Raw genomic sequence first — 26,656 nt, 5'->3', positions numbered from 1 at the left:
CGCAAGGGACCCGAGGGGCGTTTTTTGCCTTGACCTCTTCCGTCAAAAGGCGAGGCAAGGGTTTGAAGGTTCTGGGCTGGGTCTATTGAAGCCTGAAGCTACTAAGGCGGACCGAAAGTGACAAGGGCCGGACTCGTTTCACCCGTCGCGTCGCAGCTGGAGGGAGAGAGTCAAAGAAAGTCAAGCGGTTGCCAGATCTTCAAGGACGTATACGAGCACATGGTCTGGCAACTCGACTCAATGGCTTGATGCGAGTGATGATGCGTGGATTGCAAGGCCCTTGAGGGGTTTCAGTTGCGTTGCTGGTGACAACGACGAGAAACAAGGTGATGAATGGAATGGATGACCGGGAGGAGTTGAAACATCCATGACCGACAGTCAGGTCGAGCCAACGACTTTCCAACGGCCAGCGAGGGAACCGCCGTGTCCGATAAACGGACGAGTGCTGATCCTACAAGGGCCCTCGACTCTTGCTTTTTTTTCGTCTGCTGTCTCTCCTCCCCAAGCCACGCTGAGAGACCGTCGTCAGAGAACAGGACGCCAAAAGCAACGGCAGAAGCAAAAAAGCGAGCTCGAGAGAGAGAGAAAGGTGACGACATGGGTATGTTTCCCCTGCCATGTCCCTGTCCGAAAGGGCGCCCCGCTCGCCGGGAGCCAGGGGGCCATGCTCCCCAGGATGACGGGAGAGCGCGTGATTGGTGGACGGGAGGGCTGTTTGCGCAGGAGGAAGTGATGAGAGGTGACGGGAGGGGAAGTAGAGCTTGTTAGTGGAGGGGAGGGGACAAGAGGAGAGTTCTAATTTTGATGTGACAGGCACGCGTTGGATGTGAGAGGACGCGATGCAATATGGACTGAGGGGTCATATTACATGGAGAATGCATATCAGTCCCTCTATTCGATAACAATGAGCTGCAGATGCCAGGGGATCTCTTCTTCTCCGTGGAAACAGCCGTCAACAAACAACCAAGCACAGGCCAGACTTGGGCCTGATGACCTACCGCAAGCACCTAAATCTCACTTCCCTTGAAAGGAGAAGGACGACTCGCTCGTGGACTATCGGTATCAAAATGATGACCCTCCCTAGCAAGTCCAATTCAACTCCCGAGAGTACACAGCCCACTTCCTGAAACCCTCCCCCACTTCTCAGCCAGAGCGCGTCGCGTCAATCCATGTCGATCCTTTCAATCAATCCACGGAACACGGCCGCCCGCGACCGCGGGCACTAACAGCAGCTACCGCGTCCCGCCCAAAATTCTGCTAGTGGGTGCCTGACGGAGCTGCAGCGCTAATGCGGAGGCCCCTACCGTAGCACGACTCTCAGGTTCCAGTTCTTCCACAAGCCCCCTTGAGCCTGGGGCGGGTTTTATGCCAGGGATCGGTGGCATTGGAATGGATTGGCTCGCGTTCTTGGTTTGGGTTTGGCTTTGATTTTTGGCAGACGGGAGGGAAGGGACGTACTATACGTATACTGCACAGTCCATATGTACGTATCACAGACTGTCGCATCCTTTCTTTTTGCTTGCTCCGTCTTCTCCCTCCCTACTCCCCTTTCTCTGTGATAATCCATCCACCTTCTGCTTCTGCCCCAAGACAGTCACGTCCTAATTAATTTCCTGACTTTCAGATTGGCCCATTTCCTTTCCTTCTTGGCTTGTCCTGTGCTGCGCTGCTTGTCTCGCTTGAGCGTCCTCCTCCACGTCACGTACCTTCTTCTCTACTCCTTGCGCCGCGACCTCTTCTCTCCCTCCCCACCAAACACGAGAAGACTAAACCCACCAGTCTCTCCCTCGCATCGTCATCCCCCGACCGACTTTCCCGAGTCATTAGACCCTCCACCTTCTTCGACATCGCCTCTCCTTTTCTTCAAGAGATTCCTCGAGGTGCACTTGAAACACCATCATTGCCTGATAGCTTCGCTTCGCTTCGTGACCGAGACAGGAGACGTCACCTCTTCCAAGGAAACCACTGCCGACATTTGCGACACGTTTGCGTCTGTTTCGGCAACACTCAAGGAATCCAATTCCTGTCTACTCCCGACATTGCCTTCATCAACCGGTCAACAGCCTTGAGACACGGACTAGCAACATCAATTACACAATATCCTACCCATTTCGCCTCCCGAGACGATACAGGCCATCCAGCACATTCCGCGATGAAGTGAGCCAAGCTACTCCATCGCGATCTGGACCTTGGAGAAACGCGATCAACCTCGATATGCTGCATAGACACGTATAATTGTGTGTCTGATCGCCCACCGTCTCGAACCAACATTAATATCACATACAAAGACAACCCGTTCTGCTTGTCCGAGAAATCCAACGGCAGGCCTGTTCTCGTACTCTTATACTCTTAATCACATAGTCAGCCCTTCGGCATTTCCTAATCATGGAGCGACCTCCTTCGCGGTCTTCTTATGGGCGAACCGCTTCTCGATCTTCCACTAGCACCACCAACACGAGAGTCACTATGCATAGTACGAATAGCTCGACTTCTCACGCACCTCAATCTCCTCAACTATCCCACTCGCAACACTCACAGCACTCCCACCGATTCTACCATGCTGCTTGTCAACGACCTGCCAGCGCCACTCCGCGAACATCGGCTCGATTGACGCCGCGCCTAACGAGAGAATCTAGCAGCGAATCCACGCGCCAACCAGTTGTCTCATCTTTCCTTCAGGAGAGGCTTCAGAAGGAGCGTCAGGCCGAGAGCGAAAAGGCATCGTCATGGTCACGAGCCAACACTGAAGCTAACTCTTCAGGCGAATTCGGCCAGGTCAGCCATGGCTCCCCTACTAAGCGTAGGGAGTCCGATCTGCACCGACCTCAGTCAGCCGCTGGTAGTGAGGCGTCTAAGAAGAAGGGGTTGGGGGTCAAGGACATGGAGCAGGTAAGATTGCCGTTGCTTCCTGGAGGATCCTAGCTGACTGGTTTCGAGGTCATCTCTTCACTTCACAAGCAGAACTTTGATCTCAAGTTGGAGCTTTACCATCGTCGGGAACGACAGACGGCATTGGAAGACCAGGTCGAGATCCTGGAATCGGAAAAGAGAAGAGTCGATGAGATCAACGATAACCTTGCTCAAGAGATGGAGAAGCGTGACAAGGCAATTGAGGAGGCGGTTGCCATGATTGTGACGCTCGAGGCCAGGCTTGAGCAGTTTGCCCAAGAGCGCGCCATGGTTGAACAGATCGAGGCTGAAGGACAGTACATGGTGCCCGCGTACAACCCTTGCTACGAAGATCCAGTACCCAAGTCTAAGTCGCCGGAACCCGTGAGACAAGGGGACGGTGCTAAGGCCATCACCCGGATGCCGAGTTTCTTGTCTGAGCGGAGCGAGAACACCGAGAACTTGCGAAATGTCTATCTTGGAGCTAGAGGCAGTGTTCTCAGCCTCCCACAAGTACCCGAGGGCGAGGGCAACTTTGAGAATGGCCCTGTGGGCAGCCCAAGTCTCAGCGTCTTGAGCGAGAGCTCTTTCGTGAGTGTGTACGGAAAGAAGGGACACGACACGAGCGTTCCCCGAGATGTGGAGGAGCCGCTGTCCCTTGATGGCGCTGATGGTCTTTCGGCCAAGGTCGTTGCTAAGAGCATTCACCGGCCAAAGACATCTCTAGCCAAATCCCCCATGCCGCCAACTAACAGATCAGGTCGGTCGAACTCGCTCACCAACAGCAAGCGTGGGCAGTTTGACTCTATCAACAACGTCATCATCGATCGGGGATCTCCCCTCCAGCAGATTGAGCGAGACTACTCTCAGAAGAAGGGAGAAGAACGACCTCAGAGCCGGGACAAGGATGGCGCCAGTCTCTTCAATGGACGTGCTGCTATGTCGCCTAACCATCGACGTACCAAGGAGGAGAAGCGAGAATCGCTTCGAAAGGTTCTGACTGATGCGCCTGGTGGTGTTCGACTGCATGATCATGCTCTCCCACCAACGCCCGATACTATTTCAACCTCGACACTGCGACGGTTCCAGAACTCCAATGACACCTTGTCGAAGCATCCTACGATGAGACGAAGCCGTAGTGGCCTGTCAGATGCATCCGACGATGAAAAGGCGGACGCGCACTCCGGTGCTCGTCTTGAGCAGCCTTCGCATGTTGTCAAGGCTTCAGCTAAGATCATTGAACTGAACAACAGCGCATATCTGGAGAACCGCGGCAGATCGATTCAGCGTCCTCGTTCTGCTGATGAGACGACTGTATCTAACCGAAGAGGAAACGACTGGGACTCGGACTCTGATGACACGGACGTCGAGTCTCTCGAGTCGAGCCTTGATATTTGGATGCGCGAGAGCGCCAAACCGAATAGAAACAGAAACGGCGGACGCATCTCGCCCGATCTCTTTAGCTTCCCGTCTGGCGGAGCCAAGGGCGGCTGGGCGATGGATGCCATGTTTGGACCTGGCAACGGGTACTCTGGAGGCGTTAGCACTGGCGCTGATCCACAGAGAGTCATGGACTTGTTCGCTGTTCAGCAGGAATTGTTCTCATCATCGATTCCTCCGCCGCCGCCTAACAGGCGGTCCAGCCTCAATGCCCAGACTGCAGCCAACTCCAAGGCTGCTTTCCTGTCGAAGCCATTGGTCAACGCCAAGGTCTCCAAGCCAGGTCGCCGAAGCCGTCACCAGAGGAGAAACAGCGATGATATCCAGATCAGAGCAGAGATGCAGACTCCGGTGCAGCCACTCCAGCCAGCGCCACCGGTCGGCGAACAGAAGAAGAACCATTACCCGCCAATCACAGGACAGCAAGCTGTCCGCAACGGACTTACAAAGCTTTTCCGGCGATCGATTGGAGCAGGATCTTCCAACTCCGCACCGGCACCGGCGCCGGCAGCGGCCCCAACTTCGGACGCGGCTCCTGTTGAGCAGACCAGCGTCGAACACCCCAACATTAATGGTGCGACGGGGGTTCCACCGTGGATGACTCGGACTGGAGTAGTGGATGATGACCGCGACAGCGCAACGCCTCCACCGATTATGCGGAACCCCCGCCACGGCCGACATGTCTCTGTTGAACTGAGCATGGCGGACGACTCAATCTTGAGTCAGGATTCGGCAGCACCGGGTACGCCGTTGACAGCGGCTCCGGTGCATGACAAGGGGACTCCCGAGTACATTGCGGGCAGCCCCAGAGTGGCCTCGGCAGGGCCAAGGAGAAAGTGGTTGCCAGGATTCGGAAGGGCAGCGGGAAAGAACAAGAGTTAGGAGATCTGGTGTCAGCACAGGATCACTTTTGCGTTGAGGATGATGTTTGCAGAGCGTCAAATTGTAAGTTAACAAAATAACCACGGATTGGTCCGGGGGGTTGCAGTCGGAATGCACCCAGGCGTTGGATTGTATCATACCCAAGGGGGAAAACTCAATTTGCTTACGGGAGGGGACACAATGGGAGGCTAGGTCAGGGGAGACACTGGTTTAAGGTTGGGGACAGGTTTGAGGTTGGGACATATCGGACATCAATGAGGTCAATCTGACCTGGAAGCGAGCTCAGCATAAATTGGTAGCATCAATTCAACTGCTGCCAAGGCAGCGCGATTACTTGAAAGGTCATGGCTTGCAGGAGAGACATGTCACAGCACGAGAAGAGGAAGAGAGGAGAAATGAGTCGAGGTGAAGTTTTATTGAGTTCCCTTTTGCGAGTTCCCATTCACATCGCTGACCAGACCATGCACCAGGCAACCCGTGCCATTGTCAACGAAAACCATGCGCGTCCCGTATGTTCGTGCCGATCGAAAACTGTGTCCCAGAAGAAGAGTCCTCGTTCAAGAGGCCAAAAAGAGTGTCGAGGGGAGAGACCATTTAGGCCCAGTCCCAGGTGGTGGTGGTGCGGCCGATGCCGAGATCACCGATGGCCTGCTGGAAGGCAGTGGGCGAGAGATCGATGTCGTTGTAGGCGCAGCCCTCGCAGCGGTCAACGACCTTAACGGTGACCTCGCCGGCGGCGCCCTTGACCTTGATGCTGCGGCCGCAGGGCTTCTGGGCGTCGAAGAGGGCAGCCGACATGGCGACGATCAGGTCACCGTCGCCGTTGGTCTTGCCACAGGCGCCGAGGCCGGGGTGGTAGTAAGTAGCTTGACCCTCAGCGCGAGGAGCGACGGCCGGGGCGGCGCTGGCGAGAAGGGGGAGAGCGAGGAGAAGAGCGGAAGTGAACTTGGCGAACATGTTGACGGTTTGTTTGCGTTGGTGGGGTATCTTGAAAGTTGTCGTTTGAAGAAGAGAGTGGAAAGCTTTCCTGCTCGAGAGTTGTCGAGGTTGCTTTGTGAAGAAGAGAAGGCTTTGGCTGTGAAGGAAAGGAAGAAGCTTGAAGGCTAGCTTGCAAAGCTTGGTTGTTGGTTGTTGAAGGAAAGTGGTGAGAGTTGCTGGTGTGTGATGATGAAGAAGGGAAGAAGAAGAGGAGGGCCTCGAAGAGGAGAAGCGGTCTTCTTATACCTGAGATGGGCCGGAGTGACAGTGAATCATGGTCGTGGCCCGGCGCCTCGGGGCGAAACCGCCATGGCACTGGCATAGCGAGGCCACACATCCACACACGGAGAGAGGGAAACAATAGCCTGCATGAATAAGTGGTGCTCTCTCTTGACTGCCCGTCTCCGCCTCGGTATACCGACCAACTGGCTAGCGTGCAGTCCTGCAGGGGGAACAACAGCGACTTGCAGAACTTGGGGGTGGGCCAGATCGGACCGTCTGAGTCGAGATTGGCCCTGAGAATCGTGTGAGAGAGATGGGATGAGTTTACGGGATGGAGCCATTTGATCCTACGGGTACGGGGAACAGGGGGCATGTTGAGGCTCAAAGAGGATTCACGGGAGGTCCTTGTTTCACATGGGGATTTCGTTTCAAGCAGCTTTCATGGGACCACCATTGTTTGGAACTGTTTCGACACTAGAAGAGAAAAGAAAAAACGCAAGCGTTTGGGTGCGTGGCAAAGGTACGTCAGCAGTTGACGGGATGTGGGTTTTTTCCCTTGTGTGACCTTTTGTGTGGGCTTGACAGCAAAGGGCGGGGGAGAGAAGAGAGAGCACAGCATGGAGGAAAGAGCGACTTCCGAGAGGTTCATCTCCTTGAGCTCGGGATGGACCTTGTGCATGGATGGGCAGGGATGAGGTGGTTTTGTCGATCTAGGGCTGTGAAGGAGGGACGCAACGTTGCGGGTGCTTTACATGAGGCATTGCTTCGAAAGAGGAAGTTGGCTATGAGAAGGGAACCTTTCATTGAGATCCTTCAGTGTTCATGATTCGATCAGGCTTACGTTTTTGAGCAGATTCAGGTACCAGGCACGGGCGGGTAATAGCTTTTGCAAAAGGTGGTGAGCCATTTCTCTCATGATGACTGCAGCGTCTTACTGGCGTCAGGGGAAAAAGGCAAAATGTGCAAGTCTTGGCTGGTGAATACCACCTTGGCACGTGTACCTTTACACCGCTGTCCAATGCGAGGACAGCATGGCGTGAGCAGTACGTCTCGTCTGGGACTTTGGTTGAGTAAGAACATGCAGAGACCAAGAGTTTGAAGTATGAATCGTAAGCTCGAATCTAGACTTTTCAACAGAAGCGGTCGCTTTTCTTTTCTCCGCTCGCAAAACCGTAGCCCAGTCGGGTCGTAGACCGACCCCCCTCCCGCCTGTCACCACCCAAACGTGTTCCAATGAGAGTGAAGATTCCCCTCGCGGGCTTTTCGGAAAGAGCCTGCGTCGGTAGCGCCGCCGGTTCCTGGCATGACGGGCAGGGGGTTTCTGATCAATAGGCGCGCGCGAGAGACACGGTGGGTTGCGCGTACATACAGGAAACTTGAAACGCGGGCGAGTGGGCGGCTGACTGCGGAGGCGGACCAAGAGAATGCACGTTTCGGATACTGCGTTGATGGGAGCGTTGGTTGGTTGTTTTTGTTGGACGGGAGGGTGAGTGTCGTGGTTTTTGTGTTACGTTGGCGTTCTTTGAGGGAGGTGAGGTTCGGGATCTTGGAGGGAGAGGAGGGCGTTGCTTCTTGACGTCTGCAACTTGGGTTGAGTTGATGCGCCATCGGAGAGATCAGCTAGATAGATACTGTGTGAAGAAGGGATCATCTAGTTATCGTGACAAAGGAGTTGATCTTAGCTGGCGATCCCGATCAGCCTCCAATACATATAAAGGAGCTCATCCCCAAGCCATCTCAAGCCATCACTGGCGAAACACTGTCCCCGCGACCCTCGCACCGACTCACAAACCCGTGCCGATTCCGAGATCAACATGGGTTCATTACCCGTGTGCGAGGCTTCTCGGAATAGCAACGAGGGCCTCGAAATAACAACCCCCTTTTGTCTGCATTCTCGTGAACCCTTTGGGATCTCGTAAAACGCCATGATCACTCAATCTGGGACTCTCGCGCTGTGATTTCTCGTCGTCACTATGCGACTGGACGGGTATAAATTGCTGCGTTGGATCGCCCTGTGTTTGAGTATGAGGGCCAAGCATCGTCAACCATCCCTCGTTGAGTGCGAGAGGTGATTCGCAATCGACCGAAGGCTCAAATCTCAATCACCGACGTCATGGCTCTTCTAGCTATCCTTCTTCTCGTCATTGGCCTCTACTCGCGTCTTTGTCTGGGCAGCCCCTTCTACGGTCCTCCAGATGCCCTCACGTCTTGCCTCGCTGCGGTGTCAGTCCCCTACGCAGCGAAGAACTCGACCCAGTGGATACAAGGCACCAAACCATACAACCTTCGCCTAGCATACATCCCCGAAGCGGTCGCGATCCCGACAACCATCAAGCACATCCAGGATGCAGTCAAGTGCGGTAGACAACATGGAGTCAGGGTCAGCGCCAAGAGCGGAGGACACAGCTATGGATCATTCGGATTCGGTGGTGAAGATGGTCATTTGGTCGTTGTCATGGACGCCATGGACAAGGTCACTCTGAACAAGGACATGAGTTGTACCATTCAGGCCGGAGCACGGCTGGGCCACGTCGCCACAGAACTGTTCAACACGCTTCGCAGAGCTCTATCCCACGGGACGTGCCCTGGGTAAGGGCGACACTTGTCCCTTGGTTACGCGGGCTGACAAAACGCAGCGTCGGCATCACCGGTCACGCCCTGCACGGCGGTTATGGCATGTCCTCTCGTACCTACGGCCTCACTCTCGACCGCCTCGTCGGAGCGACAGTGGTGATGGCGGACGGATCGATCAAGTATAGTACAGAGTGGGATACACCCAACTTTCACTGGGCCCTCAAGGGAGCTGGGTCTTCGTTTGGGATCGTTGCTGAACTCGACTTTATGACATTTGCGGCACCTGAAGTGCTCACGTCTTTTAGCATAGACCTTGAATGGAGCGAAAAAGAAGCGGTTGAGGGGATATTGGCATTTCAGGAGTTTGGTGTCAACGCCCCGAGGGAGTTGAACATGCAGATCTTTATGGGACCGAGGGGCCAGGCGATCCAGGGCCTTTACCACGGCAGCATGGAGGGTCTGAATGCGGCTCTGCGACCGCTTTTGGGAGAGATTAACACGCAGGTCTCAAAGACAAAGACTATGAATTGGATTAAGAGCGTGGAGCATTTCGCTGATGGACAGCCGCTCGTCCAGAGGCGTCCGTATGACAGGGTGAGACTTGACCTAACACTTTGCGATCGGGACTGACAGTATGACAGCACAGCACGTTCTACACGACCAGTCTTTTGACATATGCTCTCACGAGAGACCAGGTCGAGTCCCTTGTCAACGCTCTCTTCACGAACGCCAAAGACCCCTCGGCGCGAAAATCATGGTACCTCCTCCTCGACCTCTTCGGCGGCCCCAACTCCGCCATCTCCGAAAAGTCCCCCTCCTCCACGGCATTCCCCAACCGCGACAAACTCCTCCTCTACCAATTCTCCGACGGTGGCTCCAACGGCTCGTACCCGCCCGAAGGGTTCGACCTCCTCCGAAGGTTTAGGGAGAGCGTCACATCGAGCATGGCAGACGGGGAGTGGGGCATGTACGCCAATTATCTGGACACGCAGTTGGATGGCGACACGGCGGCGAGGCTGTATTATGGGGGAAATCTGGAGAGGCTGAGGGGGTTGAAGAGGGAGTTTGATCCTGATGATGTGTTTTGGAATCCGCAGGGTATCAGGCCGGCTTAGGGGTCTCTTTCGGTGTATATAGTTTGCAATTGCCGTGATATGTTTATGGCAGAAACTCATTGTTGAATTGACTCGGATTGTTTCTTGCATGCTAACCACCATGACATATGTTGTTGAGCAGCCGCATTCCCTAGTTGATGTGAGATCTCAGGCCTCAAGTCCTCACAGTGTGACTCTAGGTAACCCGCCGTCCAGCTAAATGACCCTACATGCGCCACAAACGAACCCAACAGGTCCCGTGATCTCTATGCCACTGCGAATGCTGGCTGGACTTTTGCAATTGTCCGTTGCTGGAGATTACGGAGATTGGCGGGATCGTGGCTGCGCTTCCGTTTTAGGAAGTAGATCTCTGGTTGGTCGAGACACCCTGGCGCATCTACCAAACCATGAGTCTAGTTTGCGTGATGAATGTTGATATCAATCAAAAGCTTCAAGTTATCGGGGTTAGGCAAAGTCCGTAGAAATCGTGCGGCTCAGAGTCTAAGACATGTAGAACTGAGAGAGGGGTATATAACCGCCATCGTCTGCGGTTGAGTTGGGGGGAACCCATTAAGTAACAAGCGACCCTTATCAACCTCCTGTCAGTTTCCGCTTAATACGTTTTCTGGGCAGCTCAAAGTCCACCTCAACATGTCCTTTTGGAGCTTTGTCCGCGCGCAGTGGACGTACCTCCCCCTCATCCCCACCGAGGCCAGCGTCACCGGCGGAACCTACGTCGTCACAGGCGCAAACACCGGCCTTGGTTTCGAGTGCGCCAAGACGCTGGTTAAGCTTGGAGCGAAGACAGTCGTCCTTGGTGTTCGATCGATCGAAAAAGGCGACGTCGCGGCTGCAGCTATTGCTAAAGAAACTGGCCGAGAAGGCGTTTGTCAGGTCTGGCATCTTGATCTCGCCTCTTTGGACTCGGTGGAGGAGTTTGCGAAGAAGCTTCAGGCTTTGGATAGGATTGATGCGCTGATCCAGAATGCGTCTGTTGCGCTCGCTGACTTCACGCTCTCCGAAGGTGTTGAAACAACCATCACCGTCAATGTCCTCAGCACAATGTTGCTCGCCATCAGGGCCATGCCAAAACTTCAAGAGTCGGCCAGGTCGTTTTCGATTAACCCACACTTGGTTATTGTCTCTAGCATGACTGGCTTTCAATGTGAAGGGGTTTTGGAGAAGCACAATGGTGATCTGTTTGAGGCGTTGAGCACAAAGGAAGCTGACATGGTTGGTCGGTAAGAGTTACAAAATCCAACTCGCGAGACAGCTTGGCTAATGGTAATCAGATACCCCCTGAGCAAGTTGTTGCAAATATATGCCACCCGCCATCTAGCATCGCTCCTCCCACTGTCGGAGACGGGTGTCGTCATCAACGTGCTGAACCCGGGCCTCTGCAAGACAGAGCTCAACCGCAACGCACGTGGGTTTTTGAAGTATCAGATCCTCATGTTGAGGCTGTTCCTTGGGCGGACTCCTGAACAGGGTAGCCGGACTCTTTTGCACGCCGCGGTTGCCGGGACGGAGAGCAACGGGAAGTATGTATCTGACTGCGAGATCAAAGAGTGAGTGACCCATCGGTTAGATGAAAGCAAAATGCTAACTTGATGATAGATATCAGGTTCCTGGATGGGTGTCTGGTGAGGGTGGGTTGCACATGCAGCGAAGGGTTTGGACGGATTTGATCAAGAACTTGAATGCGAGGGGGCATCATGTAGAGTCTCTCTAGGGTGGGAAAGTGTGTTATTATTTTTCTCCTGCAACGGTCCTCTATAGTTAGGTACGTCGTAATACATTCATCAATTAATAGTTTCAGTCACGGTCAACTCCAACTACAACACCATCACACGGGCTTTAAGGGCTGTGAGGATAATCTTTGAATTCTGTATGCCGTACTGGAAAGGCTAGGGACCCTGAGAACTCTTGAATTTTGCTGCATTATCGAGTCAACGCAGCCAGGCACCTGTGTGGGTGTCCCTTTCCCGATGGGCTGAAGCATGGATGTTAAGGGCGAGGTTGGTAACCTGCGAGCCCCTATGTTTGACATCCCGATGCAAGCTAATAAACACATTTTTCTCCTGGCTGGGTAACTATATGGGGCCTACCGATTATTATTCAAGCTCTTTCCCCGAACACGTTCGGACAGTGACGCACAAGATCAGCAACTATTTCCCCCAAGTTATGGAGAGTCATCTCCCGGGCCGCGGACCTACCGCCAACCAAGAAACCGGGCTTCGATCTCCTAGATGTCGATCAACTCTAGTTCATGCCAAGCGCCACCACGAGAGGACCACGTGGGGCCGTCGTTGTTGACTCAAAGACAAGCCACGATCGAAGAAAAGCCACATAGAGATGAGGCGTGTTCTAATGGGTATGGAAAAAGGATGAAAGGCTGGGCTGGCAAATGTTGGGAGGAGGATTGTGTATCATGATACCCAACCTTCTAGAGTAGTATCGTGGTGTTGCATGTTGACCTGCAATCACAAAGGGGGATCAGCAGTGCTCTTCTTTACCCGCTCGACCGACTTGTTTCGGCTTTGGAAAATAAAAGAACGGCTGTTTGTTAGTCGCGATGATCAAAGAATAGGGTGACTGCCGAGCAAACAAGCGGAAAAGATCGACAGGGCAGCTAGTGCGTTGGACAAGGGTATCTCGAGGCGGTCTCTTCCCCAGCCACTGTTGCATAACATGCCGGACATGGGTTCATTTCACTGCCAGGGGGGAATGACCTCTTGGGGACTGGGGATGGTCGCACCCAATGGGATTGACAGGAGGTTGTGTTGCAACGTTGAAGCTTTTCGAAGGAAGGGGGATATGATGATGTGCAGTCAGCGGAAAGTTCCGTTGCTGTCTGACAGAAACCGACGAGTCCAAGTTGGGAACCGTTGAAGAAACATAGATGGGATCACAGACAATACCTCAGGAACTTCAAGGCTGGGAGAAAACTCTTGCTCGGAATTCACGATCAGTAAACCATTTTACCCAACCGGATTCCTCTCCAGACAAAGACCTCATCTCATGTAGATCGAAGCGACTCGGGGGCAACACTAGTGAAGCTCGGAACTCTGCGCTAGAGCCTAGGTCTTCGTTGGTGAGAGAGCGATCGGCAAAACCACCAAAGCGGAGCATCTCGAACTGACAATTTGAGGTCACTGCTACCCTTCGTCATGGCCCAGTGATACTCTGAAAGTGTATATAAGCATCTCTTGATTCCGCCATTTCTACCACTCTCTCATCATCCTCATCCAGCTTCAACTCTTACAGCTTCGGCCCAATCACACTCTTTTATCACCCACACTCATTTTATACCAACCACACTCCTTTAACAACTCTTTTTTAATTTTCCAAAATGAAGGCTACTTTCTTCTCCATCTTTGCTCTGGCCATCTCGGCCATTGCCAGCCCTGTTCCCCAGGTCAACGGCGCTGTTGGACAGGTCAACGGTGTTGTCAAGTCCACCACCGACGTTGTCACCAAGAAGGTTGGCGTCAAGCAGATTGTCGATGAGGCTACTTCTGCCAAGCGTGCCATCGCCGACACTCAGGTCTTGATCACCACTCTCAAGACTACTGTTCACAAGGTCAACGGCCAGACCACCGGCATCAGTACGCAATATCCACCTTCCATATGAATAGTTCCAGACTAACACATTTCAGACGAGATCCTTGAGAAGGTCAAGTCTGGTGCCCTCACCAAGGATGCCGCTGCCACCCAGGCCGTTCCCAAGTTCGAGGCTGTCCACTTCGAGCTCACCGAGGTCGTCACCAAGCTCACCGGTGCCGCCGGCCTCAACGTTGCCGACGTCGATGTCGACACCGTCCTCAGCCTCGTCGTTGTCCTCGTCTCCGAGGTCCTCACCACCGTCAAGACTGTTGTCACTGTCATCGGCCTCCGACCCCAGCTCATCTCTATCCTCCACTCCGTCTTCACCATCCTCGCCAAGGTTCTTACTCTTGTCATCGGCATCGTTGGCGCCATCGTCCCTGGCCTCATTGCTGCCCTTACTCCTCTCCTCGCTGGCCTCGGCAACGCTGTCCTTGCCCCCGTCCTCGCCCCCATCACTGCTTTCCTTGCCGGCATTGCTGCCGCCTAAAAAGTTCATGTCATGAGAGTATCTTGCATGGGAGGGTGTCTGAGTTCCTGTACATTTTAGCCCACGGGCTGCTTCTGAGGAAATATTCTCTATTATTTGTCAATAAAATGATATGAAACTTTAACTTGGTGCTTGCACTATTCCATGTCATGATTGACTGCTAGATATAACCATCATTCGACCAGTAAGCTACAATGGTTTGTGAGGCGGTGCTCTATACTTGGTGCCCGTTATCTAGCGAAGGTAATCCTTCTCAACCGAACGCATGTAGTCATCTCCCTGGAGTGCAAAGATGTCAGACACTGGAGTTATCTCCTCTTCCACTCGACCAATGCCTCCATCTTCCAGGATGTGCTGAAATGTGCGCCTCATCGACGCCACGGCTGCTCTGATAGCATGATTACCACAGATGACCAGTCCAACCTTGCCAAGCGCTGCTACCTCAGCGAATGAGAGTTGCGGGTAGCTGGTTGGCACTATCACCGGGGCACGGTCCCTGGCCAGGCTTTGCAAAAGGATAGGATCTCATCTGGAGTCTTTTGCTTGCTGTGAACTAGGACCGCATCAGCCCCGGCTTCAGCGTAGGCCATAGCACGCTTTATGGCTTCTTCCTCTCCCAACCCAGCGATCAAAGCCTCTGTTCGAGCAATGACAAGCACCGGGCTGACCTTCGCGGCGGCGATCTTACCCTGGAACTCTGGGATAGAAACCAGGGCGTGACGTCCTCCAGCCCGTAGGCTGCTGTCTTTGGGGAAGGCCTTGTCTTCAATGACGACAGCCGTTGCGCCCGCCGCAGCAAAGCGAGGAACCGCATAAGCAACGTTGACCGCGTTGCCAAAACCTGTATCAAGGTCGACAATGAGAGGGAGGTTTTGGACCTCGCCCATTGCACGCGTCATCTCAAGAATGGTGCTCATGGGTAAGATGCTGGCGTCGGGAACTGCGTATGAAGCTGAGAGTTCAAACCCACTGACCCAGACTGCCCCGAAGCCAGCTTCTTCTACCAACTTGGCACCGAGAGGGTTATGGGCGGCCATGGCAATTGCTGGCTTGGCTGCGTTTAGTCTCTCGCGGAGAATGTCGACCTTGGATTGGGTTGATGATGCCATGGCGATGTTGATCAAAGAAGATTGTGATGGTGTTGGTAGAGGTGCTGTAAGTGTACGGACATGGGTATTTATGAAGGACGAAATGAATGTGAATTATCGAATTAAAGAGTTGTTCATATACCGGGCATGGATGAATCAGCTGACGAGCCTTGAATGTAGCTCGGATTATCAAGTCCGAGTAAAGCCAAGAAGGATCGCCGAGATCGGGGAGAGACGACTGATTCACACCAAGACTTGAGATGCTTCACAATATATCTGGTCATCATACGTCCTGTCTTTGTATTATCAATACTGTTCTGTCGTGCCCTTTGTTCTATACCACAACTGCCGTGCATACTTGTCCAGACGTTGCGGGAGCCACAATGTGTTGTGCAGACTCTCGACGTAGTCTTCAACCGAGCGAATTTTTGGTTTATGGGTCTCTAGTGTGTCGAGGTGTTTTCTGAAGAAATATTCTCTGTAGGCAGCCTGATGACTTGAAGAAAGGACAAGCAGAAACGCAAGCCACAGATCCAGTCCGGCTGCCCTCATGGTGGGCCAAACTGTTGAATCGGACACTAGATCCTGAATATTTGACAAAGGCATGGGGATGTGGTCTAGGAGCTGCCCGTTATTGCTGATAAAGAAGATGAGCACTGCTGTAAGCAAGGCCACTAGTTGATCCGCATTTGTTGTCCCGGAAGATGCTTCGTACTGCCATCGTGGCAGCATTTCAATGGCCAAGCCGTATAAACTTTGGACCCCCAGTAAGTCCCATTTATAACTGTCTGGTTGGCGAAGCCAGGAGGATGTGTCCTTTAAGAGGCAGTTGGTAGTTATGAGGAACTCGCGAAGCCCGTGATGGATACCAGATTTGCACCAGCCAGAAACCTTGAGCGTCGATTCGATAAAGAAGAAAGAAGACTCTGGGTAGCTGTAGATCTGTTTCATCAACCCCCTGGGCAGTGCTAGTTTCATCTGTAGCCCGATGCTACCTGACGTGAGACCACTGTACGGCCCAAGAATTAGCTATGCTATTAGGGCTTGACAAAGGAGATATGAACTTGCTCTGTGAAAGTTGGCTCTGCCCTCTGACACTGATCATCGACGGAGACTTGAGAATCACCCCGTAGAGCAACCATTTGCCTGAGGCCACTGATATGAGCCTTGAGTTGCGCATAATCAGGCTGTAGTGTCTTGTTCCGAGAGTAGGAAAGAGAGGGAAGGAACAAGGTTTCCTCAAAACTAATGAGATTGTACACAGCCGTGATATTCTCATTACATGTTGCTTCATCAGCGTGCTCCAAACTTCGCCGCATCGCCATTATGGCGAGGAGTCTTTGGCGTTCAGCAAATCTGACGTAGTAAGGTACATCTGGACGCGCCATGGATAATCGAAGCGCCGTGAATGCCAAGATGGCATGCGTAGACGCGGCATGATTTAAAGACGGTCTAATCCAGTCGTTCTTGAGTTGCTCGTGCGTAATTTTGGAGATGTTGGCTGCGGCTACAGGACAAAGGATCGAGTCAACTGCGATAACAAGCCTCAGCATTGGACTGGGTGTGGTTGCACCTAGGTGTCTGTCACGAACAGTATGTTAACAAGGTATGGATGTCTTTATCGTTTGCACCGGAGATAGAGACCCCATGTGGTCTCGGGGATATACTGCGTAGAGACTTCGTAGTCCAGAAGTCTAGCAGCACCTCTGATGCTTGTCTCTTCCCTATCTTGACACTCTGAGGTGGGTCGTCTTGCTCTGTCTGTGAGCGAAGGACTCGGTCTTTCAGCGGAACTACCGTTCTGGTCCTCGCTGTCTTCTTGGCCCTCCTCTTGTCTTGCGGCTTTGCACTTTTGGTGGACCAGGAAGAGCCAGCTCGGACATTGCCAGTTACAAAAGACCGGCCTTGCCGAGAGATGTTGGAGGTGGATGGATTGCTGACGCTGACAAAATGAAAAGATCGAGACTCGGAAGTCATCGTGAAGAGATCGTTTCCTAACTGGGGAAATGCTAATGGCGTTCACGCAAAGGGACGTGTTTAGGCAGGCAAGTGAGATTTAGGAGAGATTAGATGAAGCCTGGCTGGGGGCTGGAAACCCGGTCGGACGGTTGATAACTCCCTGCCCTTCAACAAACTCTGGGGCTTTGGATCGCTTGTTCGCGAAAGCCATGGCCTCTCTGTGGTTGGTTTGAAACCCTCCGAGGCACCAGACCGGAGGCTTTTGAGTCCAGGGATCCTCAAGCCATTGTCCAATTTGTAAGCTGGAATTCGATACTAGGCCGTATTAGGAGAATGCTAATTACGTTCAATCGTAGATATACTATTCCCTCTTGGGAAAATGCTAATATGATTGCTTTTATGAGAGAGTATCAGACAAGGAGGGGATTATGTGTCAGGGCGATGATGTGAAGGTGTAGTAAATAAGTATGACGGCGTTAAGAACCCACTAATTCCATTACTTATTTATTACTACTTAATAGACTCTTTGATCATTTCTCTTCCTCCCGTCAGGCCCGCCCCATCTCCCACATTGTGTTTACTCTGGTGGTTCTGTTATACACACGGAGCTCTTCCTTCCCAACAGTGCCACATTAATGCTAGCCTATGCCAACTAGTAAGTGAACCCTTGATGCTGAAAAGTAGCCGATGGAGACTGCTACCTCTTTAGATTGACAACATGGCATCCATCATTGGCCGACTTGTGGGAGCCTTCTACCCAACTGTGGTGGCTAAACGCGACGACGCTATCAAACTTGGAATTCTGGGCGCTGCAAACGTTGCGTAAGGGTGACCTGCCTCGGATCAAACCTGAGAAAAAAGGCTAACAGAAACCAGCCACATGTCCCTCTTGACTCCCGCCAAGTCACACCCTGAGATTGTTATCCAGGCTGTAGCGGCCCGTGACCGCAAGAAGGCCGAAGAGTACGCCAAAGCAAACGGTATCCCGGAGGTCAAAGGTTCATATCAAGGTGTGTTTTGAAACAATTCCTCCCCGTGACCCGGTCTGATGCTTTGACTAGAGATGCTCGACGACAAGAACATTGACGCCATCTACATCCCTCTCCCCACTTCGTTCCACTACGAGTGGGCTGTTCGCTGCATCAAGGCTGGCAAGCACGTACTCATCGAGAAGCCATGCGTATCCAACGCCCATGAAGCTGAGAAACTCTTCAATCTACCTGATCTTTCTCAACCTAATGCTCCCGTCATCCTCGAAGCTTTTCACACCCTGTTCTACCCCTCATGGCAGTACTTTCTATCCTTTGTCAATCCCGATGACATTGAACACATCTACTCTCAGTCGATGCTTCCGTGGTACTTTACAAGCAAGGAAGGCATCATCTTTGACTACAATCTCTCCGGCGGTGCAATGATTTGCATGGGCACTTACAACTTTGCTGCCATCCGCCAACTTTTTAGAGCCGAGCCAACCGAGTGCTTGAGCTGTGAGACGCAGACATTCCCAGGAGAAGGACGCGAGAAGTGCGACATTGCCTTCAAAGCAAAGTTTCGCTTCCCCAGTGGAGCCATTGCTGAAACTGAGAGTACGGTCCGTGGTAGCAGCATTTGGACTCCTTCAAGTGTGACCGTCACGAACAAGGAAGTCATTGTCCCTGACAAGTCTCTCCCAAGCGGACAGGAAAAGGTCCTGAAGCGGGAGTTGACGCTCTACGGGTTCCTCAACGGCATTGTCTGGCACCGCATCGACATCAAAGACAGATACACCATCCGATCTAACGGAAAGGTGATCAAGACATGGGAAGAGAAGGAATCCCACAAGGCGTATACCTTCGAGGAGGCGGGTGGAAGGTTTGCAGATCTTCCTGGGGAGGACACTTGGATCTCATACCGACACATGCTTGAGCAGTTTGTCAACAAGGTCAAGGGTCGTGAGACTCAGACTTGGGTGTCTGGAGAGGATTCGATCGGGCATATGAGGATGATTGACATGGCATACGAGAAGAGTGGACTCGGCATCCGGCCTACTCGGAAATACGAGTAGTAGAGTTGTATCAGTTTGGACATATCACTTTCAGTTTCTCTAATTTAATTGATTTGATTCCATGACTTGCCTCCACTTCACATGAGAATTCTTCCTCGCCCGCTGAGTGGTCTTAAGAATGTACCCCTTCCCACAGGCTTGCGGAGCGGGTAAATGCACCCTTGGTAGTTGACGCGTGTATTCTTCTGACTGTCTTTGCTTGACACCAAAATCGCTTCATTAAGACATTCAATACGAATCTAGTATGTAGCAGGAGTAACGCTCAGACGACCACCATCTGTGATAACACAGTTGCCGCTGCAGTAAGCTCCCGCGCGCGAGGCCAAGTACAGCAACGGTCCCATAATGTCTTCTGGTCTTCCGGCTCTCTCAGCCGGGATCTGTTCCAAGGGAAAGGTTCCTTCGGCAGTGGGGTCATCACCCTTAATTAAGCCCTCTGTGAGATCTGTCGGAAACACTGTAACTGTTAGACATGCCTCTTGAGATGTGAAAGAATGCTCACAGCCTGGGCAGAGAACGTTGGCTCGAATTCGGTAAGGCACTAGATACGTGGCTAGAATCTTCATCATCAGAGTTGTGGCGCCCTTGCTGGTACCGTACGCAAAACCTGCTGTAATCTTTCTGTTGAAGCTTCCGATGCTGCTAGTGGCGATGACTTGACTCCTGCCACCCTGGTAGTTGGACTTCTTGTTGCCTTCGTTGAGGAGCCCGAGGAAAGCAATAGTCGTGTAGAACACCGCTGTGCAGTTGACATGGTAGGTGTTCGTGAAGTCCTCCATTGGGATGTTGAACAGAGTCTCTTGGAGTTGAGCGATACTTGCCCCTGGAGGCACGTTGCCAGAAGGACCAGAGATGCCAGAGTTGGCGACAAGCAGATTGATATATCCAACATCTTTCTCGATGAATGCTACAGTAGCTTTGAGGTTGTCTCGGCTCGTCACGTCGCACTGGACTGGAATGACATTGTCAAGACCCTGACACGTATTAGCAGGTTTGTACTCCTCGGCGAACAAGGAGTAGACTTGCAATCTCTTTTGCTGCATTTTCCAATACTTCCTTTCTCCTCCCGATGATGTAGACCTTCTTTGCACCGTTCTCAGCCAATGCACGAGTCATGAAGAGTCCAAGTCCTGGGGAAGTTTAGTCTTGAAACACTTGAAGAAATCGAGACTGTCATGACCACATTGCAAGAATGACTGAATCATGTTCTAGAGAGGAAATTTGACGTACCACTGCCTCCACCTGTCACTACAGCCACGATACCGCTGACATCGAAGAGGTTGGTTGATGAAGTGGATGGACTCATTGTTGAAGGCAGAGCGGCTTGGAGATAGAGGGGCAGCAGTTTTCGAGATCGACACAAGTGATGATGGAGATAAGGATACCTGATAGTCTTCAAAATAGTATGTCTATATATCTGCACAGCGGGATCGCGGTAAACTACCTTATCAGATGGTTCCGCAGTGGAGGAGTGGGGCATGATTGTCCGGATGGTGGATTAGGAAGGCCAAGACTGGACATGCTAAACTCGGGATGAATGGAATCTATCGGCATAATTATCCGGTTCAGATACGGGTTGCCCGACGAGGGAGCGGCGACGGGTCATGGTATTGTCTATGTTGTGGCCAAGTCCAAGCTGAACAGTCGCTGTGAGCGCAGAAGATCACCTTGCATGCCTCATGTGGAATGTGGCTGAACCGCCTAAAAAACATGTGTTATCCTATTCTCCGCTCCACTGAAGCAAGGTATATCTGGCGCCATGGAGTTTGGCTGCAACCTAGAAACTTGGTTGCAGCTACTGCCTGTGCCCAATAGCCCGGTTCAACTCGTACACATCCCAGTAGAATGGCTGGATGGAAGTAATGACCCCAGCCTCCAGATCAACCTTGATAACCTGGCACAGCGGAAAATGCAACTCCTCGCCCGTCTTCCTGACCCTCAAGTGCAAGTTTCCAAGCGAAATAATCCGTTCTGACCCCTCCCTCTCAAAGATCTCGGGGTTCTGCACGTCGACGACGTCAAAGTAGTCGGCCATGCTCTTGGCCCAGTCCAGGAAACCTTGGGGTCCCTTGAAGGTCCCCGCGTAGGGAAGTCCGGATGACTGCTCGAGGTGGACGTCTGGTGATAGTGTGGCAGCCATGCCGGCAAAGTCTCGCTCTTCGGGTGGGGCAGACATGTAGATGCGTTCTGCTGCGTAGAAGGATTCGAGGATTGATCTTGCCGTGTGTTGAGTAGACATTTTGGATTGTGCTTTGCTTATTCGTGGATGATGGATGTCAATAATGAAATGAGAAGTCTAAAAACGATGGAAGTTTAAACTATGACTGAGGACTTTAAGTAGTTTGACGGGTGTTTATAACGTTGAATATGATACAAAGAATTTGTCATCATCATTCCACTATAATTTCAAATCATTCTCTGAATAGCTCCAAGGGATCATCGGAGCGACATATTTGTGCTCCGGCGGAGTTTCCGTCATGAGTTCCTAATGCGGTAATTTGACACCGGAGTCCTCGGAGTTGACCTACAACGACAATCATCTTTGATCAATCATGGTAGTAGAAATTGAGAAACGAAGAAACACATAGGCTGTATCTGAGCAGTCATTACTTTTATAATCTTTAGTATTACTACTCAAATAGCGACAGATGGGAAAGAAAAGCTTGTTGAAGTACACCAACGGGCCCGTCCTAATACTTCAAGCCTCGAAAGCCAAGATGCCATAACGCGCTAGCAGGTCCCTGAAATTCTTTCATATACAGTTAAAATGAATTGTAGAGAAGGACGCAGGACTCAATGCAAGGCAGACAGTGAAACTAGACGAGGCGTTCCTTAACGCTGTTCATTGGCTAACTGTTATGCAGTCATCCAGCTCAGCCTGGGCCAAGGCGGACGATCTGCAGGAGCTGAAAATTCCGGCAAAAACACTCAGCTCTGATACTTCCCCTCTCATCTCGAGTCGTGAAATATCTCGTGCTTCAGACAGACCGGGCACGGAAGAAATGGCTCAAGACACAGACGACAGACCCAAGAACCCTCTTCTCTGCGAAAAGTGCCAGATATGGGACAGTATCGACTCCTACGCCCAATGGTGGCCTTATCCGGAGGGGTTTGGTTTCCCTCAAAACGTTGCAGAAAGCGTCCAGTGCATGATTTGCAAAGCGGCCATTACAGCAATCGCCGCTCGAGTCTCGCAGATGAGCATTCCTCAAACCTCACAGGTTCTCTTTCGCAACAATGGGCCGTACTTTCTGGATCACGATACTGGGGATCCATCGGATTCCATCTCGCATCGTATCGACACATCGGATCCATCTGAGAGCATCGTTCGCCTTCTCATGGGTTTGGTAGTCAAGATAGAACCGGCGGCCTCAATAGTGCCCACCACAGCTCAAGATGGGCCGGCAGAGTTCGAAATGACGCCTCAGTTCTGTCTGCGGTATGGACGCAACGGCCTACAGTCCTATCTGAAGAGCGTGGAGCCATGGGAAGTCCCCTTATTTGATGTTTCATTGTTGAAACAGTGGCTTCAAGGCTGTGCAAAGATTCATGGAGCAGAGTGCAGAAGGAACATCCAAACCCAGCTGGGTCAGTAGCTTTCTCGTGGCGTGGAAAAACAAAGTCTGTTGAGCTCTCAACTGACATTATGATAGATGAGTTGCCTCGAGGGTTCAGAGTGATCAACTTGAACACAATGAGTGTGGAAGTAGCAACATCTGCATTGACCTATGTGGCACTGAGCTATCGGTGGCCGCCAGAAAAGGACTCTGAACGTGGGCAGCTTGAAAAAGGCAATCGTGAGACGCTAGAAAAACCGGGTGGTCTCGCTAAGATTGCTTTGCCGCCTATCATTACGGACACGATGCTGCTCTGCAAGCAGCTTGGCGAGGACTATCTCTGGATCGACCGGTTCTGCATCATCCAGGACGACCCGGATTCGAAGCACGGCCAGATACGCGGCATGGACAGCATATATCGATGTGCAAACTTTACCATCATGGCAGCCCTCAGTGGACAGGAAGCATGGGGACTTCCGGGCCTCGTCGGCCGATCGAGGGTTTCATCAGTCTACAAGCCAGCTCACGAACTCGAAGTAGAGTTGAGAGAAATCAAGCCACGCGGGCTATCTGCTGCTGAAACTTCCATTTGGAACACCAGAGGTTGGACCTTTCAAGAAAGAGTCTTGTCCACCCGTCGTCTCTATATCACTGAGCATCAGGTTCTATTCGAGTGTTGCTTGGGATGTGCAAGTGAGGACCTTGCACATTATCCTCCACACCAAAGGGCCAACATGGGCCTGTCAGTCAGCAAGGACAAGGCCCCGGAGGATGAGTTTAGGGAACTGCCTGGGTTCTACAGATGGCCTGACATCGGCAGCGGCGTCAACTACCACATCACAGACAACACGTCTCTACAAGACTACCTTGACTGGGTGGCAAACTACACTTCGCGACAGCTCTCTTTCGGCTCCGATGTCTTGAACGCTTTTTCCGGCATTGGGAACATTCTTGGTCAAGTGTTAGGATCTCGTCTTATCTTTTGTCTCCCAGAAAAATTTCTCGTGCAGGCTCTGATGTGGACTGCCTCTGACAACATCGAGATGAGAACTGACATCCCTGCGAATCTTCCAAGCTGGAGCTGGGCAAGCTCACCCAGTAAGGTGGACTACGGATGGATCACAGAAGACGAAGAAGATTGCCTTCGTGTCATCAGTCTTGTTTACTTTTACCTTCAAGATGCCAAGGAAGGTCTTCGGAAGGTCGAGACACAGGAGTGGTGGGTGGAGGCAGAAATGGCTATCGAGGACTTCAGAGGTAGAGACGATGTACCGCCTGTCGAAAACATCAGCAAAAAGTACCTCTCGGGCCATCAGAGAACAAGCTTGACGTGGCGAGAGTGCCCTCACAATCAGTGGCAGACACTACTTCACACCACATTGGACCCAGAGGCTTGCAAAATCGCTTCTGGTATCCCTGGCTCTTTGGTTTTCAACACCACCGTGGCTAGAGTGATGCTTGGCCAACGCTCCTACACTACTTCTCGAGGGGAATTGGTAGAACAGATGCTGATTCTGGATTCCAACGGGGAGCGAATAGGCATGATCCAGGGCGCGTTGCCTCAGAGTCAGAAGCTCACAGAGGAGAAGCAAGACGTGATTGTCATATGCGGTGCTTTGGCGGGCTCGTCCGCACGTAAAATGTCTGCTAAATACCTCCGCGACTTTGACCAGTGGCGGTTGCATGTCATGTTGGTGGAGAGAAACGGACCAAGTCTGTGTGTTGTTCGCCGGGTGGGAGTTGGCTATGTGGGTGCGCATAAATGGAAGGGTTGCGCTCCGGTGTGGGAGACGGTTGTGCTTTGCTGAAGAGCCACGCCATGGGATTTGGGATGAGCAAATGCGTGTGCCAAAATGGGGGGCGGATTATGGGTTGTGGATTGATGAACGAGTCAACTTGCTGCGATGGGCATCTCAGAATGATACTGTCTGGAAACTGGTGATTTAAAGTGATTATAAGTAGTTGATCTGGTTACCGCTATGAGGGTTGCTTGAGAAACCCACTGCCAAAGCCACGAGTTACAGTTGGAATCCCATCTACATTAATGTCATCAACCTGCAGCTTCAAACCTATCAACCGATTCGCCACTTTTTCTCCCACGTAGGAAAGAAGGGACTTTCATCCAAAGTCCTCGGTTCCCAGTCACGAGGGATCAACCCCTTCTCGATCTGAAGACGCTCATACATCTCCAACGTGGGTTTAGTAACATGCTCCACATGCCGCGTCGCCTTGTGTTCCATCAGGTTCTCTTTCCCATCGTTTAGGATCTTGAGCATCAGGGACGGTATGTACGGTTCATCCTCGAATTCTGTGATTGGCGTGAATAGAACTTTGAAGTTGAAGACGACGGCGCCGGAGAGGGGAAGACGACGTAGTGTCTGCCAGTCGGTTCGCAAAAAGATGTCATCGGGCTTTAGTGAGGGGTTGGGTGCGTCGCGGTACTTGAGGCTGGCCTTGCTTGGGTCGCCTGGTAGATAGAGCGGTTGGCCTTGAGAGAGCCCCCATGAACCTCTTTGTATGGGGCTGGATGTTGGCATCTTGCTGAAGAACCTGAGTGCCTTTTTTAATACCAAGCGTCAAGCCGAAATGTCGGGCTACTTACCGGTTCATGCTGAATCCCATCTTTTCCTTGTATTCGGGAACCGGTCTGTGGATAACATCAAGGTCTTGATTCATCTTCCTCCTCAGGTTCCAGCCAATTGAGGAGCAAATGATGCCAGCTCTAAAGATATAATGACCCGTCTTTTCATCCCTTAGCATGATTGCAAAGTCCTCAGGCACATTGTCACGAAGAATGTGGAGAGGTTCGTGCTCCTTGAGGTCGTGCTTTGTCCCAAGAATGTGGTTGACCAAGGTGGTGCCGATGAGTTGGAACTGGTTCGGGTAACGCGTGCATATGAATTGGATCACCATCTCCATCAGCTCTTTGCAGGCGAGCTCGGAGCCAGGTAAAGCCTGTATGACTTCCTTGCCATATTTTGCGCAGACCTTTTGGCGTTGTCGCATTCGCTCTCGGTATGTGCTTTCTAGTTCGATCCAGAAGTCGGGGTCCATCTTCTTGAAGGCTGTATAAAGCTTCTGTCAGTTGAAGGCCACTTCACTTGATACTATACATACCCATAGTTTGGTGGTACACCCATCTCAAAGGTCGGTAAGGCCGTGGAAGAGCTTTATCCACGTTGAAGTTTGGAAGAGGGGACGGCAGGGGAACGCCAGATAGCTTCGCATAGTCTGGGAAATCTCCCAAAGAAAGGACTTCTCTGACTGAGAAGCTGCTAAAGATGTAGCTTGAAGGGCCGGCAAGTCTGTAGTCCTTGCCTATCTCTAGGATGTGCTTGCTGCCGGATGTTAAATCTGCAGCCGCGTCATTGGGAAAGGCTGCAGCTCGCTGTGAAGGAGGGAAAACGTATGTGTAGCCCGAGTCCGAGGCACTCTTTTTCGTTGTTCCTGCTGTGAAGCCATGGCGTTGTAGTTGAGAATAGTCAACATGACGCAGTTTGTCACGTCGCAGTCGAGCTTGAACGACACCAAAAAGAACCAGGGCAACAGCTCCGAAGGCCAACAGGGCCAGGCATGTATCAAGATGGAGGATGTCGACCTGAAAGCGCATGTTGAATATTGGCCAGATCGAAATAGGCTATACTTGGAGAAAACCTAGATGAACAACCCTCTGATTTAAGTAGGTAGATCCTTATCTACCTCGGATAATGAAGCATGATCCGATGATGAGTTGGGCTGCGGGGTGCATGTGTAGATAACGCTTTGGAGTAAGCCGTTGGGTTTACCATGGGCTCGGAAGCTGAAGCCGATGCAGACTGTCGGAGCGATCTTAG

The 26,656-nt window shown here is 52.0% G+C and overlaps 12 protein-coding genes across 12 annotated transcripts; 6 read left to right on the top strand and 6 right to left on the bottom strand.

Annotated features, from left to right (window-relative positions):
* Positions 1 to 2,385: 2,385 nt before the first annotated feature.
* Positions 2,386 to 5,211, top strand: MRS44_010637 (uncharacterized protein; the record flags this gene model as incomplete). The annotated part of the gene is made up of 2 exons (XM_046284534.2): positions 2,386 to 2,889; positions 2,938 to 5,211. The coding sequence occupies 2 exons, from the start codon at positions 2,386 to 2,388 to the stop codon at positions 5,209 to 5,211; spliced, it is 2,778 nt and encodes a 925-aa protein (XP_046128335.1).
* A 594-nt stretch (positions 5,212 to 5,805) lies between these two features.
* Positions 5,806 to 6,168, bottom strand: MRS44_010636 (uncharacterized protein; the record flags this gene model as incomplete). Its single annotated transcript, XM_046277151.2, has 1 exon — positions 5,806 to 6,168. One exon carries the CDS (start codon positions 6,166 to 6,168, stop codon positions 5,806 to 5,808), a length of 363 nt encoding a protein of 120 aa, XP_046128336.1.
* A 2,356-nt stretch (positions 6,169 to 8,524) lies between these two features.
* Positions 8,525 to 10,100, top strand: MRS44_010635 (uncharacterized protein; the record flags this gene model as incomplete). The annotated part of the gene is made up of 3 exons (XM_046272245.2): positions 8,525 to 9,000; positions 9,048 to 9,579; positions 9,627 to 10,100. 3 exons carry the CDS (start codon positions 8,525 to 8,527, stop codon positions 10,098 to 10,100), a joined length of 1,482 nt encoding a protein of 493 aa, XP_046128337.2.
* A 630-nt stretch (positions 10,101 to 10,730) lies between these two features.
* Positions 10,731 to 11,811, top strand: MRS44_010634 (uncharacterized protein; the record flags this gene model as incomplete). The annotated part of the gene is made up of 3 exons (XM_046272965.2): positions 10,731 to 11,320; positions 11,372 to 11,647; positions 11,697 to 11,811. The coding sequence occupies 3 exons, from the start codon at positions 10,731 to 10,733 to the stop codon at positions 11,809 to 11,811; spliced, it is 981 nt and encodes a 326-aa protein (XP_046128338.2).
* A 1,620-nt stretch (positions 11,812 to 13,431) lies between these two features.
* On the top strand, positions 13,432 to 14,175 carry MRS44_010633 (uncharacterized protein; the record flags this gene model as incomplete). Its single annotated transcript, XM_046284256.2, has 2 exons — positions 13,432 to 13,687; positions 13,739 to 14,175. 2 exons carry the CDS (start codon positions 13,432 to 13,434, stop codon positions 14,173 to 14,175), a joined length of 693 nt encoding a protein of 230 aa, XP_046128339.2.
* Positions 14,176 to 14,654: 479 nt separating this feature from the next.
* Positions 14,655 to 15,284, bottom strand: MRS44_010632 (uncharacterized protein; the record flags this gene model as incomplete). Its single annotated transcript, XM_065620187.1, has 1 exon — positions 14,655 to 15,284. One exon carries the CDS (start codon positions 15,282 to 15,284, stop codon positions 14,655 to 14,657), a length of 630 nt encoding a protein of 209 aa, XP_065476376.1.
* A 1,016-nt stretch (positions 15,285 to 16,300) lies between these two features.
* Positions 16,301 to 17,240, bottom strand: MRS44_010631 (uncharacterized protein; the record flags this gene model as incomplete). Its single annotated transcript, XM_065620186.1, has 3 exons — positions 16,301 to 16,844; positions 16,895 to 17,112; positions 17,157 to 17,240. The coding sequence occupies 3 exons, from the start codon at positions 17,238 to 17,240 to the stop codon at positions 16,301 to 16,303; spliced, it is 846 nt and encodes a 281-aa protein (XP_065476375.1).
* Positions 17,241 to 17,940: 700 nt separating this feature from the next.
* Positions 17,941 to 19,266, top strand: MRS44_010630 (uncharacterized protein; the record flags this gene model as incomplete). The annotated part of the gene is made up of 3 exons (XM_046271377.2): positions 17,941 to 18,044; positions 18,099 to 18,232; positions 18,284 to 19,266. 3 exons carry the CDS (start codon positions 17,941 to 17,943, stop codon positions 19,264 to 19,266), a joined length of 1,221 nt encoding a protein of 406 aa, XP_046128341.2.
* A 239-nt stretch (positions 19,267 to 19,505) lies between these two features.
* On the bottom strand, positions 19,506 to 20,572 carry MRS44_010629 (uncharacterized protein; the record flags this gene model as incomplete). The annotated part of the gene is made up of 3 exons (XM_065620185.1): positions 19,506 to 20,240; positions 20,320 to 20,396; positions 20,497 to 20,572. The coding sequence occupies 3 exons, from the start codon at positions 20,570 to 20,572 to the stop codon at positions 19,506 to 19,508; spliced, it is 888 nt and encodes a 295-aa protein (XP_065476374.1).
* A 489-nt stretch (positions 20,573 to 21,061) lies between these two features.
* On the bottom strand, positions 21,062 to 21,505 carry MRS44_010628 (uncharacterized protein; the record flags this gene model as incomplete). Its single annotated transcript, XM_046281512.2, has 1 exon — positions 21,062 to 21,505. One exon carries the CDS (start codon positions 21,503 to 21,505, stop codon positions 21,062 to 21,064), a length of 444 nt encoding a protein of 147 aa, XP_046128343.1.
* A 619-nt stretch (positions 21,506 to 22,124) lies between these two features.
* MRS44_010627 (uncharacterized protein) lies at positions 22,125 to 24,631 on the top strand (the record flags this gene model as incomplete). Its single annotated transcript, XM_046279638.2, has 2 exons — positions 22,125 to 22,854; positions 22,920 to 24,631. The coding sequence occupies 2 exons, from the start codon at positions 22,125 to 22,127 to the stop codon at positions 24,629 to 24,631; spliced, it is 2,442 nt and encodes an 813-aa protein (XP_046128344.2).
* A 264-nt stretch (positions 24,632 to 24,895) lies between these two features.
* Positions 24,896 to 26,433, bottom strand: MRS44_010626 (uncharacterized protein; the record flags this gene model as incomplete). Its single annotated transcript, XM_046272966.2, has 3 exons — positions 24,896 to 25,373; positions 25,426 to 25,888; positions 25,941 to 26,433. The coding sequence occupies 3 exons, from the start codon at positions 26,431 to 26,433 to the stop codon at positions 24,896 to 24,898; spliced, it is 1,434 nt and encodes a 477-aa protein (XP_046128345.2).
* Positions 26,434 to 26,656: the final 223 nt, after the last annotated feature.

This window comes from Fusarium solani (genome assembly GCF_023522795.1).
Source record: "Fusarium solani strain SB1 chromosome Unknown bctg00000006, whole genome shotgun sequence".
In the NCBI taxonomy this organism is placed as follows: Eukaryota; Fungi; Ascomycota; class Sordariomycetes; order Hypocreales; family Nectriaceae; genus Fusarium; species Fusarium solani.
The sequence above is the reverse complement of the archived record's forward strand: the minus strand, read 5'-3'. Positions and strand labels throughout refer to the sequence as shown.